Source organism: Phodopus roborovskii, unplaced genomic scaffold, assembly GCF_943737965.1.
Source record: "Phodopus roborovskii unplaced genomic scaffold, PHOROB, whole genome shotgun sequence".
NCBI classification, from domain to species: domain Eukaryota; kingdom Metazoa; phylum Chordata; class Mammalia; order Rodentia; family Cricetidae; genus Phodopus; species Phodopus roborovskii.
The window spans coordinates 5,831,409-5,852,659 of NW_026125489.1; the positions used below are offsets into that span (position 1 = coordinate 5,831,409).

The following is a 21,251-nucleotide window of genomic DNA, read 5'->3' on the forward strand; positions in this document are numbered from 1 at the left end:
ACCCCCGCGCGGGTCTCAACAATGGTGCTCCGCGCTGGCGCGATCCCCGCGTCCGCCCCGCGGCCGTAGAGGAAGCGGCCGGGAGACGCCCCCCGCCACACGCTCGCCCGCTCGCCAGCGCCCACCGCGGCTCAGCCCGGAGCCCGGGGCCGGAGCCCGGCGCTCTCCGATCGCTCCTCTCCCTCCTCCTCCCCTCGCTCCACCCGGCCCTCCCGAGGGTGCCGCCTCTGGCTGCTCGGCGACAGGGGAGTGCAACTCTCTGCCTCTCCGAGGACACTGGCCGGCGGCCACCCGGCCACAACTTGCCCACTGAAAGCAAACCCCGGAACAGCCGGAGAATGTCCACCCCGAGCCGATTCAAAAAGGACAAAGAGATCATAGCCGAGTATGAAAGTCAAGTGAAAGGTAAGGGCGGGAGCGGCTGCCTCGCTCCTTTTGTGTGCCTGGTTGTCATTGTGTTTCTGGAGTTGCCCCTGTGTAACTTGGTTGTCTGCAGGGGCGGAAGATGGCGAGGGGGACAGTCAGCCCCGATCCCGGCTGGGCGCCCCCCCCCCCGCCCCCAGGGCGTCCCATAAGCCGGTCTTAACCTGATCAGACCCACTGGGACGGGGCGCCAGGTGGCTTCCCCAGGCTGGAGCTGCTCTCTCCCAACATTGAGGCAACTGGCTGGAGCCTGATCACCTTCAGCTGGCGATTGACTCGGAAAGGCCGGCAGCGCCCAGAGTTCCTGCCCAGTTGTCATCGTCACCATCACCCCTTTTATTTTTTTTTTTAAACGTGAAATCGTTGTTACGGCATATTTTTTGTATGGAGTCATTTGGGTAAAGGCTGAACCACTGAGTGAAGGCCGTTCCCGACATGTACACTTTTTCACTGTCAATTTAGCAGGGCGAGTCGCCTTTTATAAAATAGCTCCCTCAAAGCCGTGCCAGTTAAACCTACAGCCGCTACTGGAATCTGACTCCTCCTATATAGCAAAATCGGGTGCCATCCTTCACGCTCCTGAGGATATCGCTGTATCATTTGCTGGAGGGCACTTGCATGTGAAATGAAGGCTTGAGTGGATGACTTAAGTAGTCTCAGCCCATTTACATAGTCAACTAAGGAAGGCAACCTAATTAAGGTGGATTAAGCCCTTTTACTTTCTTGGCTTCATACTTTAAAAAAAAATACTTTTTCCTCCAATGCAAGTGTTTTGTGTTGCACTGGGGTGTTTTAATAAACATCTATGTGTTTGTGTCCCCATCCCGTCCCCACCCCCATGTGTGGTCCGTCTGTGCATTTCCTGATGAAGACAATGGATGGAGTGTAGAGATCACTGTTACCCAGCGCTGCGTTAAATGCAAAGTTAAAAAAGATTGTTACATCAACGCCTGCCTGTGTTTATATGCAGGGTTGTGAAAGTGTGCTTGCTTGCCTTGGGGAAGGCTGGGGTCTCAGTGTTCTTTTGTGTGGTCAAGTTGGGAAAATGCCTGGAGTCCTGGAGAGGACTCCGGGCCGGGGAATCCTGGGTTGGTCACCTGAGTGGGGTGACTCAAGACCAAGTTACTGTCAAGCAGGACACACATTTCAGGGCTGACAAGGGTGCAGTTAAGTATTTTTTGAATCACAGAGTTCTTTCTACCTGTCATGAAGACCAGTTTATACTTCCATGAACTTTAACCTTGATGGCGAAGTTATAGATTGGGAGAATTATTTCCTTCCGGCAGGTAAACTTTCTAACGAGGACAGCAGGTTCGCCAGTATGTCCAGCGTAGCCTAAAGCCTGCCATTCCCAGGCCAGACCCCTGGTCACAGTCCCATTTCCCCCGTGTAGGGTTCCCACGTGGCTCTTTGTGGCAGGTCTTGCAGGAGTGCAGTCTGGTTTTCTTACTGCCTGAGCACACTTCCATAAACCTCTCCTGGTTTGCCTTTCTCTCTTTAAGCCGAGAATTGACTCCTTATTTGAGAAAGGGATGGATAACAGCGACAAAATATTTGAATATTGTCTTAATTTCTTCTAGGGTGTAAGTTCTGTGACAGTTGATAACTTGAGTATTTGAGAATATAAACCTTGTTTATTAAAGATCAACCAAATGGGATTTGTTATCATGTATCTATCAGGTCTAAAATTAAGGAAACATTACGAACATGGTGAAAGCTACCTCTGAAATAATTCACTCCCACAAAATGTGACCTTTGCCTTATGCCTTCTCATTGTCCACACCCAGTTCTAGGTTTAGGACTTCAGTGAACCTGCCCAGCCTTGCCTGGCCCTACCCTGTGGCTAGACTATCCCACCCTCCCAGGACCCAGGAGCCTGGATTATTGTATTCATATGCAAGCATGGGAATCGGCATTTAAATTCAGTGAGGTCAATCCCAGTCACCTGTGCTCCTAGGCAAAACCTGTCACCAGAGAGGTGACACTTCACAGTGCTTATAAAGCCAGCTGTTGTGTCAAGCGATCCCTTAGGGAGGAGAGCCTGAGAGACCACCTCTGGGCTCCTGACCTCTTCCCTCCCATGCTCGTCTGGAAGGGGTGTGCATCAGGCCAGGATTTAGATTTTCGATTTTGTGATAACCTGCTATTTTAATTCCAGCTAGCTGCTTCGTGTGATGCTAAACAAAAGAAGCCAGCCTCTTCTGTTGCTGAAGGAAAAACCTGGCTTTGTTGGATATATTAGGTCTGTCCCCAATGAATAAAGCCACATGTGTGAACTCTGGGTAGCTTAGGCAGGCAAATGGATGATTCCAAACCATTTCCATTATAGGTGATTTTTTTTTTTCCCCCACCTTCCAACTTCAAGCCCAAGACTCTGGGGTATTGTTCTTTCTTGCTATCTCCCATTTCCCTGACAACAGTTGGATTTACCTTAGAATTCCTGGAATAGTATTTTGATCTGACAGAATAACTCAAGTTCCTAGATTTTATCACAGTGGCTGGGCTGGCTGCCTGCAAGGTTTTGAGGACAAGACTACCTGGAGCTTTCTTCCATCCCTGGCGATGTGTGATTTCATGTGTGTGGCCAGAACTGCATTTAGTTCCGGGATTCACGTTGGATAGGTCTCTTGTTTGTCTCTGGGGTCTTTTTGTTTTTTGTTTGTTTTCCTTATCTATGATGAACTTACATTCTCTTAGGCTTTAGGGTCTTTGGATCTAATTGAAGATGTCATGAAAATTCACATTAATTGCTTCATAAAATGTTCAAGCTTCCCCCCCCCCTTTTTTGGTGGCTCTCCTGATGTGGAAGGAATCATCTTTGCTTTTAATTTTTTTCCATAATGAGTCAACTGAGTTCTTGGGAAATCAAATTATAATTCAATAAAGAGTATGGAAAAATAAAACCATGACCAGAGAAATATAGAAGAAATTTGTAAGACAAAGTAGGAGTTGTCCAGATAGTCAAAGAACAGTTCAGTCTGGCACAGACACATACATGCCAAGCCGCCATTGAATGACACCTGCTAATTTGGAGTAGAGAGCACGGCCATGCCATACATGTTAGTCAGAGTCTCAAGAGTCAAGAGAGCACTTGGAGGGGCTGAGGCAGAGACCCTGTATTTTAGAAAAAGCAAATAAAGAAAGGGCAGGGGAAGAAAAAGGAGAAGGAAGGAATGGAGAATGGAGAAAGACGGAATCCAGACGGAAATGTGGTTGGGGGAGGGCATTAAAAAGTAAGCATGGTGGGTAAGTGTATGAGATTGCAAATAGTTAATGTCCATGTGTTGTCTCCTCTGGCAGACAAGCAGTGAAGAGGTTGACTTGGCTAACAGGAGCTTGGGGATTACCTGGGGGTCTCTTTGACAAACCTAGGTAATTCTGTAGAGAAAGAATGGGCAGCCCCGGAGTGAAAACCCAAAGTGAGAGGAGATGTGTTGTGAGGAGAAATCAATGAGACCACTGGCTTTAAATAGCATGTGTTAGTTGTTGAGAACGGACAGTTATGATTTGCAGCATCTCCTGGGGTCCCCCACCCCCCACATTCCGCTCCACGGTACAGGAAGGACTGGGAAAATCTGTTGCCCCTTGACCGATCTGCTACCTGAGACACACGAAGTACACTTCAGTGCCATCTGGAACATAAGGAAATACCAGTTTATTCTGGTACGAATTCATGTAAAATACTAGTGTCCCTAGCCTAGTCATGGAATTTGCTTGACTGCTGCCACATAACCTGGCATGGGAAAGGACGACTATTTCAACTAGGAGCCAAAAGTTTATGGTTGAGAGGTACTTCAGATATGTTCTTGACCAACCCACTCATTCATGAGATGTAGGAAGGCCCCATTACAGCTACATAATTGTACAATTAGCTGTGACTTCCTTGACACTATAATCAGGCTCCCTCTCATGTGAGGAGCGATGGTTTGCTTTCAAGTCTCTCTCAAAGTAGATGAAGGCAGGATACTTCCCCACTGAGGATTTAGTCACTGAAGGACTTGCGGTTGAACCAAATTGGGGCAGGGGAGAATAAACAACTCAAGTTATTAAATTATCCCCCCCCTTGCCAAGACTGTTTCAAGGGACCACAGTGCCCAGAGAGCAGCTTTGCATGGTGGCCTTTAGCATCAAGAAAAAAACATCATGTGAATGTGCATGTGCATGCACATGCACGCCCGTGCGCGTGCGTGCACACACACACACACACACACACACACACACAGGGTTTGCTCTTTTTTTTCTAAACTAATTGCAGCTACTATAATGAGCTCCTTTACTTGACTAGTTTTCCTAACTACAAAGCCCGTCAAAGAACACTTCCGGAGGCCATTTTTGAGCAAAGCATGTCCTTCTGAAAGACAGTGAAGGCTAGGGTCCGATACAGTTGGGACACGCCAGCCTCCATTGCTCTGTCTCTTCCCGGGTTGACCAGGAGGAGCCGTACCGTGTGAGCCCTTGTGTGAGTTTCTGAGCTGCTTGTGTCTGACCCTTGTCTTTTCTCTTCCCATCCTTTTCCTCCTTGCCTCCTTTTTGGCTGGCCTGGAACCCCCACTAACTGAGAATCACTTTCAAGTCCTGATTCCCCTGCCTTCACCTCCCAAGTGTGGAGCTCACGGCCGGCCGTGCGTGTGGCACCAAGTGTGGAGCTCACACCTACACTGTCTTCCTTTGCTCATGCTACCTAGTTGGTAAATTAGAAAAAAAAACAACAAAAAACAAACAAACAAACAAAAAAACAACTGTTTCTTGCCTGCAGGTTTTGATAGACAATTATGTGAAGACGTTGCTATTTCTGGATCCAGAGTTCCTTTCTCATTTATTGATTACCGGCATGTGCTAACTACCCTGCTGACACATCTCATGGGAAGGGTTGGGGTGCGGTGTTCAAATGCGAGCTTGGTATTAGCTATCTGCCTTGCTACTATTGACACTTGTGACATTGAAGATGCAATTTCGTCATCTGTAAGGCATGGGTCATAATAGTGCTACCTTGTCTTCATGAGGCTGCCATGGGGTGATTTGTGGTGAACATTTGGCACAGGCTTGGTGCATGATAAGCGCTTGGTAAATGTTAGTCATTGTCATTGTATAATTATTTCTTTCGTGTCTTACCTAACTCTTGTTCTGATTTAAAGAAGCCTTCTGGAATCCAGATACCTAATCTCCAATCTCCCTACCTAAATGAACTTGAATTAGCCTTAGAAAGTGTGTGGACCTTAGAATGGAATGTGTTTCCTGGTAGAGTTTTAAGTTAGGAATTCTATAGGCATGAAAGACAGACCCATCCCTAAGCTCTTTTTTTTTTTTAATTTTTTAAAATTTATTTTATATAACAAAGTCCATTTAAATGAAAACAAACATTTATAGACAATATTTGGGAATTTGGGCGTTGTTCTTTCCAAACTACTTCCTGCTGGTAAGGGGCGCTGTCATGGGGGATTCGAAGAAGATTCAGAAATCCTGGCTGTAGTTTGTAAGGCTGCTTTGTCCAGCTGTTTTGAATGTAGGATCACCTCATACTCTGTTTCAGGCGGTCCCCCAAGCTCTTTATAAGGCTTTGTTTGTTTATTTTTACACGTGTATGTGTGTGCTTGCGTTGAGTTTATGTGTACTATGCGTGTACAGGTTCCTTCAGAGGCCAGAAGAGGGAAATCAGATAATCTGGGGCCGGAGTCACAGTCCGGGAACCGAACCTGAGTCCTGTATAAGAGCAATAAGCACTCTTTTTTTTTTCCATCGGAACTTTACATTGTATTTTATGTGTATTGGTGTGTGACCTGCAGGCGTGTGTGTATGCACCACATGCTTGCAGCGTCTGCAGTTGCTAGGAGAGGGTGCTAGGCCTCTGGAACGAGGATTGCAAATAGGGCCATGTGGGTACTGGGAAACCAAGAGTGAGCTTAACCACTGAGCGCCCCGCCCCAAGTGCTCTCTAGCCCCTCCCCTCTGAACGCCGTCTGAGATGGACTTTATACCGGGTCATCTTTGTTTTTTTAAATTCAAGTGCACAGCACTAACTCTAACTGATTTTTCTGAGACTGGGCAGCCATGTTTGCTGAGGACATTGTTTTAGATTTTCCGCTTTTTCTGTTTAATGGTGCTACATGAAAATAAACCTGTGGATCGCTCACTGAGTTCCCCTGTGAGTGAAAGCAGTCTGATGATGTCAGTAAAGACTTAATGCCATGGTGTCTGAGAAGGGACCTCGCTCTGCAACCTCGGCTGGCCTTGCAGTTGCTCTGGCCATACACGGCTTGGAACCCGGATCTCCATGTCTCTAAGATTTGGGAGTACAGCATGTACAACCACATCCAACTACTTTCACAGTCTATACGTATTTTGTTATTTTATAAATTGGTTTAGAAATGAGATTTTCACTTACTGCCAATTTGCTTCTGATTCACTTGGAAGCAATTTTTTAAAATGACATCATTGTTGATGCATTTCCTGCACCCCTTGTGCTGGGCTTCATGAAACATTTACTGAATGAAGAGAGAGTAGAATATAAGATAGAAATTCATTTATAGTCCAGATTAGCGTGGTGATCATTCAGAATTAGCTGGAGTTCCTTACCAAATATGACCACAGTATTGATTAAAATTAATTAATTAAAATTGATTTGTAACTTCTTTAGAAAGACTCAGGGCTGGCAATAGCGTCAGTGTCCTTACAGTCAGTAATGGATGAGTAAATTTCATTGGAGTTGACTAACTTGTACACATGGAGTGTTACATAGTCATTAATAACGGTTTTTGAATAGTAGTTATTACTTGGTGAATTATAATAATTGAAAAGAAAAGGTCTATAAAAGGATGGTGATATTAATTATAGATAATCATAACAAGAACTAACATTATCGAGTGCTCAGAATGTGTGGCTGCCATTGTGGCCTCTAGGGAGACAAATGTCACAGGTACTGTCCTGGGCAGGAAGATATTTATTTGTTTGCTGTTGGCTCTAGCATTCTGCATTTTGGGTCTGCTATGCCTTGCCTGTAGCAAGCTTTGAGACGTCATGCTGGAGTCTCACATTCAGCCTCACTTGCTGGGAGGATAAGGGTGGGCAAAGGAAATCCACGCGACGTATGGTCTCCCTGTTGTTGGCCGTCGAATTTGTCCACGGAGTGGTTCCACACTTCTTGCTTACTTATGACTTGGTGACACACTGTAGTTTCCCTTTACATTGAGTTTAGCTAGGAGGGGTCGGGTGGAGGGCAGGCAGGAGGGGGGCTCAGGGTTCCTTTTCTCACTCCCTTCCCTCCACGTTCCCTTCTGAAACACACATGAGGTCACAGAACATGATAATTTACAGTTAATGGAGTTAAGAGTAAGATGAGCTCTGGGTTCCAGCTATTGCCAGTGTCTTAGAAATTCCCATGTTGGCCTCTTTGTGGACATACCTCTCTTTTTCCTACTTTTACCCAACAGTTTAGAATTCAGTACTAATCGTTTTTGTAAAGGCTCACTATAGTTTTTTTTTTTATAGTTTTCATTTTATTTTGTTATGTTTTGTTTTCCAAAACAGGGTTCCTCTGTGTAGCCCTGGCTGTCTTAGATCTCACTATGTAGACCAGGCTGGACTTGAACTCAGAGGTCCACGTACCAATGCCTCCCAGTGGCTGGGATTAAAGGCATGTGCCACCACTGCCAGCTAGATTTTTTTTTTATACCTTTGATATATGATACATTGATATATGAAGAATGTAGAGTTGTTTGAATATTACTGAGTTTTTAACAGTATTGAGGAATTATTAAAATTTTAAATGGGGAATAATATAAATTTGGCAGATCTAATAACTATCTTTTAAGAATACATGCTGTGGTATTTGTGGCTGAAATTATGACACTGGAGTTTTCTTTTTTATCATAACAATGGAGAGGAAGTAGGCTATAGTATAGCTAAATACGATCTGAATTAATGACTATTGTGTGTGTGAGATTCATCACATTCGTGTGTGTGTGTGTGTGTGTGTGTGTAATTTTATTAATATGAGATTTAAAGAGGGCTAAGGCTGTAGGACATTGACAAAGTATATGGTCTGGGTAAGAACATAATTTTCGTCTGTAGCACTAGAAATAAACTAGTATATATTCTGGTTTTCCTTTTCTACTTAATATTATGTCAATCCTTAGTATCAGCAGCTATAACTTCATTCCTATACCAAATATTCTCTGATAAATAATATTATAATACATGAAAATACCACAAGCTACTTCCTCTTTCCATGTTAAATTCAAGCTATTTGCAAGTTTTGCTGTCTGAATAACAATAGCATACCTAATGCTTATGTGTCTGTTAGATTATTTATGTTCTTAGCAATGGAGAGTGAGAAATACCACACACATCGTGAGAAATGCATAGAATTGACCAATATATCGGTTAAGACTCGGGTTACACTGTTATCATACGGAGAGAGAAAGCTGGACATAGTAGTGCATGCCTTTAGTCTCAGTGTTCAGGAGGCAGAGGCAGAGGCAGACAGAACCCCTGGTGTCTGAGGCAGCCTAGTTTCCATAGTGAGTTCTAGGACAGCCAAGGCTACATGGACAGACCCTGACTCAAAACAAACAAAAAAAATATAAAATCCCCTGCAGCCCACAGACCTAGATAACAACAATAATAAACAGTGCTAAAATATGGATTTCTCCTCTCTCTCTCTCTCCCTCTCTCTCTCTCTCTCCCTCTCTCTCTTTGTTTTTGTTTTTCCAGACACTTCCTCTGTGTAGCTTTGAAGTGCATCCTGGCACTTGCTCTGTAGACCAGACTGACCTCAAACTCACAGAGATCCACCTGCCTCAGCCTACTAAGTGCTGGGATTAAAGGTGTGCACCACCACCGACCAGCAATGTTTCTATTATTATAATCTTTATTATTGTTGTTATTTTGAGATAGTCTCACTATAGCTCAGGGTGGTCTGGAATACAGTAGCCCAGGCTGGTCTTGAACTGAAAACAATCTTCCTCTGTCAGCCTCTATAGTGCTCAGATTAGAAATGTACTGTCACTATACCTCACCAGAACTCTCTTCCTAACTCATCTAGGATGCTGATGTTTAGTTCAGGCCATGAGGATCTCTTGGCTCCATTAAATTATCTACTTCTACCAGAGCCTAGGGGATTGAACATGGCTGCCTGTCTGAAACCAGGTCTTGAATATGTTTGTATTCTGGCTTGTGGCAAGGGAAAAACAGGTACAGTGTTTTGAAATCCAACTGCTCATAGGAGATATATTAAAAAAAAAAAAAAAATTGAGTCACGTGGCCATACCTTGCTGAAAAGGAGGCTGGGAAATGTAGTCACTCCTTATACCTAGACACCTCGTAGCTAGGCATAGCCCAGTGACCTCCAAGTAGAGAGATCCAACTTAAGAGTGAGACGGGAAGTTGCCATGAAGACACATGTCTGGAGAGGCAGCCTTCAAAGTGAAATGGTATTTTGCCTTAATTTGTGTGACTCTGATTGCTAATGAGAGAGAATCTTTTCACATTTTCTCAGGCTATTTGTTTTTGTAGCTGAAGTACTTACTGTGTCTTGGTCTCTAACTGATTTGTGAGTTTTCCTTTCTAGTGCCTTGTTCATATTAGTCTGTTGTCTGTTACATTACAAACATAATTCTCTCAGATTATCGCTTCTGTTTTTGACATTTGAAAATAATGTTGCTTGGCAAACAAGTTATTTTGATTTATTCAAGTGTATAAATTATTCTTATTTATTTTGGGGGGGGGGCTGTTGGGCAGGATCTTACTATGTAGCTAGCCCTGGCTGGCCTGGAACGTGTTTTGTAGACCCGTCTTGCCTCAGAATTACAGTGATCTTCCTGCCTCCGTGTCTCCAGTACTTTGACAGAAGAAAGGTGTGTGCCAACATGCCTAGCCCAGTTGCTTGTGTTGGTGTTAAAGCGATCTTCTCCCACTGTGAAGCCAGAGACACATGTTCCTTTACCATTGTTTCCCCAAATGTCCTTGACTTTTGGAAGGGTTTTATGTTGTTGAGAAAGGGTCTCACCATGTAGCCCTGGCTGTCCTGGAACTCGCTCTGTAGACCAGGCTGGCTTTGAAGGCACATAGATCTGCGTGCCTCTGCCTCCCGAGGGCTGGGCTTAAAGCGTGTTCCATCACATCTGGCTAACATGGAAGTTCTTAACTGGGCTGTAGAGAGTAAGGATACATTTTTGGCTTTAAAATAAGGACAACTTTCTTCTCTTCCTTTCCTCAGTAGGCATTTCTTTCGAGGATTTTCTATACTATTGTTTATACATTTTGTGCGTGCATGTGTGTCCGGGTGTGCGTCTGTACATGGGTGCAGGACCCTGAGGAGGTCAGAAGGTTCTGAGAACCCTGGAGCTGACTTACTGATGGTTGGAGCTGCAAGAGGTGGGTTCGGGGAATTGAACTGAGGTCAGTGTGCACTCTTAGCCACTGAGGCATCTCAGTCAGCTTCATGAAATGCACGATTATTTCTGGCCACTCTTGTGTTTCATATTTACTATACTTTTTTTTTTTAATACATCTCATGCTGCCCAGCAACTGTGTAGCCTTAGATAACTGAGTTCCTGATTCTAATGCTTGCCTCCACTTCCTGAATCCGAGATCACAGGGCTGCACCCATGCCCTACCTGTATTAATGACATTCGGCAGGCAAATCTTTCTACATTGTTCTCTTTCCGGAGTCTCTTGGGGAATCTTCATTCTTTCTCTTCCAAATACATCTTTTTTTTTTTTTTTTTTTTTTTAATCCCTTTGACACAGGGGATAAAACTGATAGCCTTGTTCATGCTAGGCAAGAATACTACCGCTGAGTCAAAGTTCCCAGCCCCCAATACTTTTTTTTCAGAGTCTGTTCCCTTTGACGAAAAGCCATTGGCCTTTTGACAGCATGGCATTGTAAGAGAACTAGGGTGCAGTTCGCACCTGTGTGAATGCATTTCTTCCTCCCATGTAGGTGATTATTTAACATGCCTTGCTGTGGAGTTCAGCATTTCACATGCTTCTGTTACATTTCTGTCATGATGCAGTCTTTCTCACAGAAGATCATAGGAGCTCTTTTAAATTGTCTTCTGGCCATTTTTATTACAGCGAGGTCTTACCAGATGGGGGGAATAGATTACAAAGACCTGTTTAAAATATGCAGAAACGGACACATTTCTACAATAGTCCAACTTTTAAAAACCAAGTTGAAGATTTTAAAGGTGTAGATAATCCTATCAGGATTGTGATTAGGGTTTTTTGCTGCCATAATGAGATGCCGGAGGCTGAGTATTTTATGAAGGAAAAAGATTTACTGAGCTCACTGTTCTGAAGGGTCATAGTACCTCTGGAGAGGAACTCACAGGGAAGGCATCGGTGCAGGGGAACAGAGGGCTCTGTACAAGAAGAAATGGCACCGTTAGATAGGAAGGCAGCGAGGCTGATTGTCCTGATGTCATAGCCTTCTCTCGGGCTCTCACCCAAGGGAGGTCCCTCATGAAAGACCCCAGTGATCTCTACCACACACAGCCACACTTTGGAACTGTCTTAGCAGTGTAGGCCCAGAGCCGATCCTTGAGTCGAGTGTATGGGCACCAAGGTGGAATCCTTGCTGTGGGGCCAGTCTCCTAAAGGGTTCTTAGCCTTTCTGTTACTTCTACCTACAAGGAGACACTTTTTTGTTTTTGTGTTTTTTTCCAAGGCAGGGTTTTTCTGTGTATCTTTGGAGCCTGACCTGGAACTCGCTCTGTAGACCAGGCTGGCCTCAAACTCACAGAGATCCACCTGCTTCTGCCTCCCGAGTGCTGGGATTAAAGAGTGTCCGGAAAGGGGACACTCTTTAACAGTTGCCTGCGTCATTATTTATGGAGAGCCTGAGGACTAATGAGTGTTATTTTCCCTGTGTATATGATTACAGCAAAGGATAGAAATTGCTCTGTAAGTAATCTCCTCTAGCTGCCCATTCATTAAGAGTTGCCAGAAATAAACCATCCACCAAGCAAATGAAGGGGCCCGTTGGTCATGCCGTGTGTCCATCAAACACATACTCTGTTCCTGTGCTCTGGGATATACGTGTGATGTTCCGAGTGCTGCTCTGACAGACAGAGGCTCATGGTTTTCACGATGGGAAGTCCAAGTTGACCCTGGGCCAGCTTCCGGCGGGGGCCTTCTTACCGCCTCATCCTGCATTGTTGGGGGTAGTTGTGTTGGTGGTAGACACTTAGGTGGAGGCAAAGGTGAGGTTGAGGCCGGGAAGGAGGATAGGGTTAGCACCAGAGCATGTGCACAGCTAGAAGGTGCGGGCTCAACTTCACCTTTGCAAAGACACTCATTCCAGCTGTACGGAGTTTACCCCCGTGATGGAGCCGTTCGCCCACTCAGGAGCGTATGGCCCCCGTGGACCAGTCATTTCTTAGATGTGCCTGTGGAGAGGGGGAAAGAGGCTTTGCTTGTTTCTCTTCTTGGTCTGGGGCCAGGACTGTAGAGAGAACCCTGGAGAAGCACACAGAACTGGTGGTTTAAGCAGCTTGCTAGGCCTTCCCTGGGTCCCCAGAAGTTTCTAAGTCATGCTGTCCTGGTGAGATCCAGACTATACTAGAGAACCTTTGCTGTAAACATCAAAGCCACACGGTGTCATTTCCTTCAGTTAACCGGTTTAGATGCTGATTTCCCCGGCATCTTCCTCCGGTTCAGATCTGTCCTGGAGCAACTGCTCTAGTCCCCGCAGAGCAGCGGTTCTCAACCCTCCTAACGCTGCCACGCTTGAATCCAGTTCCTCATGTCCCGCTGACCCCCAGCCCTGACATTACTTTCATTGCTACTTCATGTCTGTAATTCCGCTGCTGTTAGGAACCAGCTGTTAGGCTGCAGAGAAGTGGACTATATATATAGGTGCTGATGGCAGCAACATATCCATTGCTGTGCTCCGTCTCGAATGCGTTTCGGTCATTGCGTGTCCACAAATCTTTTCTTGTTGCCAAGATCTTCATGATCCCCCATGCTCGCCTAATGCAACCCTCATGCGGTCATGACCCACAAGCCGAAGAATGTGGGCTCTGTGTGCCTTCCACCAGTGCCTTCTGCTTCCCTCGTCTCACTGCCAAGCCTTGAGAGACTCGACGCTAGACTCGAGGACAGCTCAAGTGTGTTTTGTAGGCTACGGCTCATTTGAGGGGCTGTGTTCTAGAAATAGGCAATTTTATTTTATTTCACGAGAGCTCTCGGTTGATTTGCTTTTCAAATCCTAGGTCCACGGCAATTCGTGAAATTGCTTTAGCAACAGTTACATAGGAACGACAGCGCATATGAGGGCTAGGGCTCAAGTCTCAAAATGAGAAACATTTCAACCAAATGACCCTTAAATTCTCAAGTCAGCCAGGCACAGTGGCAGGCCTGTGGTCCCAGTCTTCGATAGGGGGCTTGCTTTAGCTCCGGAATTCAAGTCTACCCTGGGTGAGATAGCAAGACTCTACCATACACACTAAAAAGGAAACGAGAGGGGGGGAGGGTTGGGTGGGGGAGCTCACCAAAACTGCATCCAGGAACCCTCAGAAGCCACACATGAACTCATGCTCCACCTCATCCTTCCTTGTGGCCGAGTTCCAGCTGGAAGAAGGACACATTGTAACCTTCTCCCCTCTCTCATTCCAATGAACATAGAATGTAGCTAAATCCCAGTCTATTAAGTGTGCTTATGACATGGTTCCGTTGCATTGTTACCTGGTCTGACGTTCTTTAGTTATGATGCAATTAAATGCCATCCAATCTTCCACTCGTTCAGCAGCTGTCCAACTCCTGCCTTATCGAAGTTGGGCTCCTCAAGGGCATGGCTCGGCAGGGCTGATTATCCATGCACCTGCCAGTACTAGGGGACACGGTGTATCACTTCCAGGGTCTTTCCTTTCACTAACAGTAGTAGTAGTCTCCAGGGAAGCATATGAAGAAAAAAAAAGAAGCTACCCAAGACACCTGATTTGGCTTGAAGTATTTGCCGAGGCAGTGTTTGTTGAGTGATAAACTAGTAAAGAATGACATGCCCTGTTCTGGTTCATGTCCCAGCATCACAGGTGAAGAAGTAAACAGAGATTAAGCTACACAGCACTTTAGAAGTATCTTAAAATGACTTAAGAAGGGTGCGTTCTGCCTGGAGGAGTGTGCAGCACGCTCAGGAGAGACATTTGATCTAACTTTGATGGGTGAGTGGGTGTTCCCCTGGAAAGGGAGGGCATTCCAGGTAAAGATGATGCTCCAATGATTCTCGTGTGTTTCCTTTTTAGGAGCCATTAGCTTAGCATTTTAAGCATGTGCAGCTGAGGATAAGAACGGCTGAACTGCAGTAGTTAACAGCCACCGCGTGTGTGTTGTGTGTCTGGCAGTCCCAGTGTCTTTTATATGAACTACTTAAATCTCATCAGAAATGCAAGGATTGAGGTAGAGTCCAATTTCCAGATTGGAATGGCACCGAGGAACATTTAATTTGCTAGGGATAGCACAGTTAGCGAGAGACCAACCGCTAAGTTGCACGTGCCCCATTTGAATGGCACAGAAGTGGTTTAGATGTGGTCCTGAGGCAGCTACTGAGAATGACGGAGTGAGGTAGGAGAGTGTACACACACGATAGGCTCAGAGCACAGCGAGGCCGCCTTAAAAGTCTTTATACTCTTCCCTGGCGTGTTGGAAGACTCAGTCCCATTAACGACCATGGCAGTAGAACTCTTGACAGATGGGAGGGGGATAGAGAAGAAATTACAGGGAAGGAAAGTAGTGACTGATCCATCAAGTGTACAGACTGGAGCATGAGACACACAGTGATGTGCCGGAATAACATACTAGTGTGTGTGTGTGTGTGTGTGTGTGTGTGTGTGAGAGTGCGCGCACCTGCGCGTGTATGCGTCAGGAAGGAGCTCTAAGATCTGTAGTTCCATGGGGGACAGAGATTACACAAAGTCGTTACACAAATAATTGCAATTTAGAGTGGGCTTACAAATGCCTTCCTTATAAAGTGACGGCACTATGATAGTAGGGAACACATGTTTGAGAGGTCAGTCAGGGGCCAGGTGAGCTCCAGCTCTTCATACTCCTCCTCACCATCTCTCTCTCTTGCTCGCTTGCTCTCACACTTGCTCACTCGCTCATTCACTCTCACTCACACTCGCTCGCTCACACTCACTCGCTCACTCAATCACTGTCTCACTCACCACTCACTCGCTCGCGCACTCACTCACTCACTCACGTAATACACTCTTATTTCAGAAACTGTAAGAATATCCACTACTGAGCATGGGACCAAGCAAACACCGAGTGCTCAGTCAGCATTTGCTTTGACCCGCAAAGATCAGATTGCTTTCGTTTGCTCTTATTTCAGTTTCATAGCGGGACAAGTCACTAGCGAGGAAGCTATTGATGCCTTAGCTGTTCCCAGGTGGAAATTAGAGTTATCAAAGCTGAGTGGTTATAAAGGAAGAGGTTGCAATGTGTTAAATGGTATGCTGTCGAACCAGAAATATGGCTTTTGGTACATTATCTCTACAAGAGCACTGATATTTCTTTAAGGAAAATTTAAAGTTGGAATCCTTCGGTTTTGGAAGAATTTCCCGAGACTATGGCAGACCCACCCTAGACATCTTGTTTTTAAAGTTAGACTTTTAGCAAGGGTGTGCACACTTTTTGTGGTCTAGAAAGGTATTTGGGGAAGACAGTAGTGATACCTTTGGCTACAGAAGGGCCCAAAATTCTCTGAGAAGTCAGTTGCTGGCTGATTTTAAGCCTCAGCATTATCTAAAGTCTCTTAGTTGTGTGCAGTGACTTCCTAAGGCGCGATGATAACCAGGAACTGTAAAAATCAGTAAAAGTTGCCAGCTGCTGTTTATAAAGCCAATGATAAAAATTCCCACCATGAAAATAATGTGCCGACAAAAGACAGAAGTAGTTATTGTGTAAAACATAGCTATCGTGTTTACTGTAGCTCCCCAAGACAGCTTTGCGGTTAAGTTTCAAGCACTTGAGAGAAAGTTGAGAGCAACATGCTTTTGTAAAGAAATGTGGGCATATTTACACAAGACCACCATAAAATTGTAGAAGAGCCTTTTTAATAGAGCTGAACAGGGAAGATTGAAGACGTGGGAAGTATCCTTTTTTGAAATACAGGAGATTTACAGGTGCTAGGTAAGAGCTAAGAGCACATAGTTTGGGAGAATAGCATCATGGGCCCTCAGCTGTGAGCTCCACGAGACCTTTGTATCCTCTCGATAGTGATCTGTGATCTGTGGCGTCTCAGAAACGGTGTTGAACCATCCCAGGATAGAAGAGAATATTCAGGAACTTAATGCAATCAGAAGCCCTGAGCCTGTGATGGGGAAGCAGCATTTGGCAAAGCCCACGGATCTCCTGTAAATGAATGTTAATCGCATTTATCAGTCGCTTGTGCTATCTTTATTACAAAATTTGCATATTTATGACCCTGTAAATATGTTTAACAGCAAAATTACAGTGTTTACGGAACTCCGCTTCCAAAAAGCACACACCCCTTTGGTGGAGAAGAATTATGAAATTCCAGATGCTTCTACCATTTAACAGTCACTCATATCCTATAGGACAAGTGACTTCTCAGACTGAACTCTCTGGCAAGTAGCGGGATGTGTGTGTGTGGGGGGGGGAACCTGACACAAAAGAGAAACGTTAGTGGTGATACTTTGTGTTCTAACAAATAAAGCTTGCCTGAAGATCAGAGTGTGGAGCTGAGCCACTAGTTAGCAATAAAGGCCAGGCAGGGGTAGCACACACCTTTAATTCCAGCACTAGGGAGATAAGGGCAGATCTGTGAGTTCAAGGCTGCCCTGGGCTACACAAGATTGAATCTGTCTAAAAGAGAAACAGAGCTCACACAAAGGTGATCCCAGGGCTGGAGAGAGGAATATAAGGCAACCTGAAGATTCGTAGAGATAGGCTCGCCCCTTTGGTCTGAGCACTAGTAGAGGTAAGAACTCTAGTGGCTAGCCGCTCTGCTTCTCTGGTCCTTCAGCTTTCACCCTGATAGCTGACTCCAAGTTTTTATTATTAAGACCAATTAGAACTCGTGCTATAAATTTGACTTAGACAATCTAGTTTGTGCAAGAGTAGACCACCAACTAGAACATTATTAGCCTTTCAGGGCCAGGGGCATTTTAACTGCCTCCTTAGAATAGCTAACCCCATTTTAGTTGCCTGTCACCCCATTTTGGTTGACTGTCCGAGCAGATATGCTTGGATCCTGTGATGACTAGGTTTTTGTTAATTTGACATGAACAAGAACCACCTGGGAAGATGGAACTTTAGCTGAGGAATTGCCTGTAGCAGATTGGACGCTGGGCTTGTGTGTGGGTCATTTTCTCAATTGATGGTTCCTGTGGGAGACTCCAGCCTACTGGGGGGGTGGGACCACCCCCAGTCAGTGAACCCGGGGTTGTATAAGAAAACAGGCTGAGCAAGCGATCCTGTTCCTCTGCAGTCTCTGCTGTGGCTTCCTGCCCTGGCTTCTCTGGGTGACGTCCTGCAAATTGTAAGACGTAAGTTCTTTCCTCCTCCTCAAGTTGCTTTTGGTCAGGGTTTTAATCCCAGCAGTAGAAAACAAACTAATACAGATACTGTTTGGGATTTGTTTGTTTGAACTTATATTTTTCTCTCTTTGCATGCGTGCGCACGTGTGTGTGTGTGTGTGTGTGTGTGTGTGTGTGTGTATGTCTGTGCACGCGCATATGCATGGCAAGTGTGGAGGGCAGAAGACAACTAGAGTCCATTCTCTCCATCTACCACTTGGGTTCTGAACTCATGCCATCAGGCTTGGCTGCAAGAGCCTTTCCTGCTGGGCTGTCTCTCAAGTATTGCTTGGGTATTACCATTGAATCTTTTGCTCTTAGTTTATATTGAATAAACTAGCTCTTCTTAAAGGAAAGTAATGTGAGAGAGAGAATGCCTTTTGAGTTGTAATCTGTAATTTTGTGCACCCGTGTGTGTGTGTGTGTGTGTGTGTGTGTGGTGTGTGTGTGTGTGTGTGTGTGTGTGTGTGCGCGCGTGCGTGTGTTAGGAAAACTTGGCTTGCTCTTTTCTTTGCAAAGGTAAACCTAAGGTATCTCCCCCCTTTGGAAGGCTTAAAATACGCCTGTTGTCCTGAAGGACATAGTGTAATGGGAAAAACCGAGCTCATGTTCAACTTCAGAAAAAGAAAAGCCTGTAACTGAGAAGTGCCCAGTCATTTCTTTCCGTCTCTGCACTTTGTCGAAGTGGACACAGGGACTCATTCAAGTCAGTAGCTCACTGCACAGGTACAGCCTTGTTCTCAGAGCCATATCGTTCTCGTCTCTGGCCACTTTCTTTAGATTCCTTAAATATTTTTTTAAAAATGTCATTTTCAAAATATTGGGTATAGAGTTTTAAAAATGTTTCCCCTTTGAAGGTAACTCACATGGGTGTTGATTTCAGCCAGTGAGCGGCTCCTGGGAGGGTGAGCTCTGGGCCACGTGTTGAGGCCAGGTCCAGCTATACATGGGTTTCAGCCTCAGGACCTCGATGCTGTGGATTGGGATGATAACTAAGGGTGCCCAGGCCACGCAGCAGGCCCGCCTTTCGGGGGTGGATGAGGAAAAGCGTCCAGCGTGGCGTCGAGCGTGGAAGCGTTCTCTCTGCTTTGCTTTAACAATCTCAGAGAAGGGTAGCCCCATCAGGTGCTCAGTCCTGAGGTGTGATGATGATGGAGGCATTGATAGGGCTGTCCTTATGGCTGCAGAGTGAAGCTGGGCTCACAAATTCTGTGCAGAGCCAGAGTGGAAACACCTGAGGACTTGTGGGCTAGCCTCTGTCAGTCACAGCCACCCTGCCACCGTTGCCTTGACCAGGTGTAGATAATACGCAATTTTAGATGGTGTCCTTGTTCTAGAAAGGCTGTTTTTTTTGTAGAAATGGATGCTAGCTTGCTGACCCCCCGGGGGAGGGGCATCTCTGTCTAAAAGTTCCTGGTGACTTTTTGTCCCCAGTGTCTTTGTAACTGTTTTTATTTGGTTCCTCTATTCATTTAAAATGGGAGTGGGCGGGAGGGCCCCGGGCTTTGCTCCTGAGTCAGATGAACCCAATTAACTGTGGGTCTCTAAACTCCCAGGACGCCCCTGGGCACGGCAGGCACCTGCAGTCCCGGCACTCCGGAGTTTGAAGTGGGAAGATTGTTACAAATAGTTACAATTGTTACAAATTGAAGGTCAGCCCGGATTACTCGAGAAGACCCTCTCTTAAACCAAGTAAAACAGAACAAAATAACCTTGAGTGGCAATCATCCTGATGGCTGTGTAAAAAAGAAAAAAACCAAACCAAACCAAACAAAAAACCTTTATTGTTATTTTTGCTTTATGTTTTTTAAAAACAAGTTAATTAAAATTAGACAGCGTCTCATGGATCCCAGGCTAGCTTGGGATTGACTGTGTCTGAGGATGGCCTTGAACTACTCACCTCCCACCTCTACTACTGGCTGGAGTTGCAGGTGTGGTTTGTCACATTGGAGACTGAGGCCAGGGCCTCTTGCGTGCTGTGTAGTAAGCAGTCTGCCAGCCGAGAACACCCCTGGTCTTGTGATTTGTTTGTTTTAAAGGGGAAAGATATATTTCTACATACTTAATATACTAAAGGTTATTTGGAGTTGTGCCTTTTAGACTGTGGTAGACTAACTTTTTTATCTACTAAGGTCTGACACTTCCATAAACTGTAGTTAAAATTAATATAAAAACTAAATAAGCAGGGATACTCAAATACACAAACTCTCAGTTTTTCAATAACACACACACACACTTCTTTTAAAATTGTTTTTTATCACATATATTTTTTTAATCACATATATCTTGTGTGTGTGTACATATGCCCGTGTAGGGGTCAGAGGTCAACTTGTGAGCACTGTTTCTCGCCTGACACCATATAAATGCTGACTATTGAACTCAGACACCAGCTGGTCAGCGAGCACCTTCCTTCATTTAGCCATCTTGAGGGCCCAAGAAAGATTTCTGAAGGCTTACTCTCTATTTTTCTGATTTCCTTACCTGGCTGGTACCAGTCATGGGCTACACTTGGAGCACTGGATTGGCAGGAAGCAAGTTCATGGGAATTCTCTTAATATGCTAATACCAGTCTCCCCTGGACTGAATTAGCCACTAACTAGATGAGTCTGTCCTTTCTAATAGTGAAAGGTACCCACTTCCCCAGCCAAGCCCGTGTTCATTCAATGGCACTCACAATGCTTGAGAAACCTGCACATTCTTAGGGAGAATAGGCCTCAGTTTGGTCAGTATAAAATGGACCCTGCTCTGAGCATCTCAGTCAACAGGGCATCCCATGGGTTCCAGCAACGAGTGTCCACATCTGACAGGATGCAGGTCTGCAGACCTCAGGTCCTACCCCCCCACTCACACACACACACACACACACACACACACACACACACACACACACACACTCACTCCACCTCACATTCTTTGTTCTGGAAGCATCCCCCATTACCTCTTGTTAAGCCACGTTCTATTGCCGTGTTCATCTTCTCTGGCTCCCTCACAGATCCATGGCTTTGCAAGAAGGTGGTGGTGGGGGGAATGCCTTTTCCTCTTTTTGGCTCTGATAGACCCAGGTACACCCTGAAAAGGTGCTGATGTGTGAATGGATGAGTGATGACGATTTCCAGGCCTCTCACCAACCCGTTGTTCCTTTATCAGCGTGCTCTTCAGTTAGTGAGGGTCCCTCTCAAAAACAACCAGATTGCACTTGGGGGGAGGGGAAGGGAGGAGTCAGTCCAGAACACATGGCTGTCAACACTTTCTCCGTGTCATAACCCAATCAGGGGCTGTGTATTTTGGGGA

At 45.4% G+C, this 21,251-nt stretch overlaps 1 protein-coding gene across 2 annotated transcripts in view; it reads left to right on the top strand.

Moving 5' to 3' along the window:
* Positions 1-229: 229 nt before the first annotated feature.
* Srgap1 (SLIT-ROBO Rho GTPase activating protein 1) overlaps positions 230-21,251 on the top strand; it is a 220,131-nt gene continuing 199,109 nt past the window's right edge. For both annotated transcript variants that reach the window (XM_051176164.1, XM_051176165.1), the window contains exon 1: positions 230-405. In XM_051176164.1, coding sequence (XP_051032121.1) covers positions 339-405 — 67 coding nt within the window. In that variant the 5' untranslated portion in view covers positions 230-338. The remainder of the gene's footprint in view (positions 406-21,251) is intronic.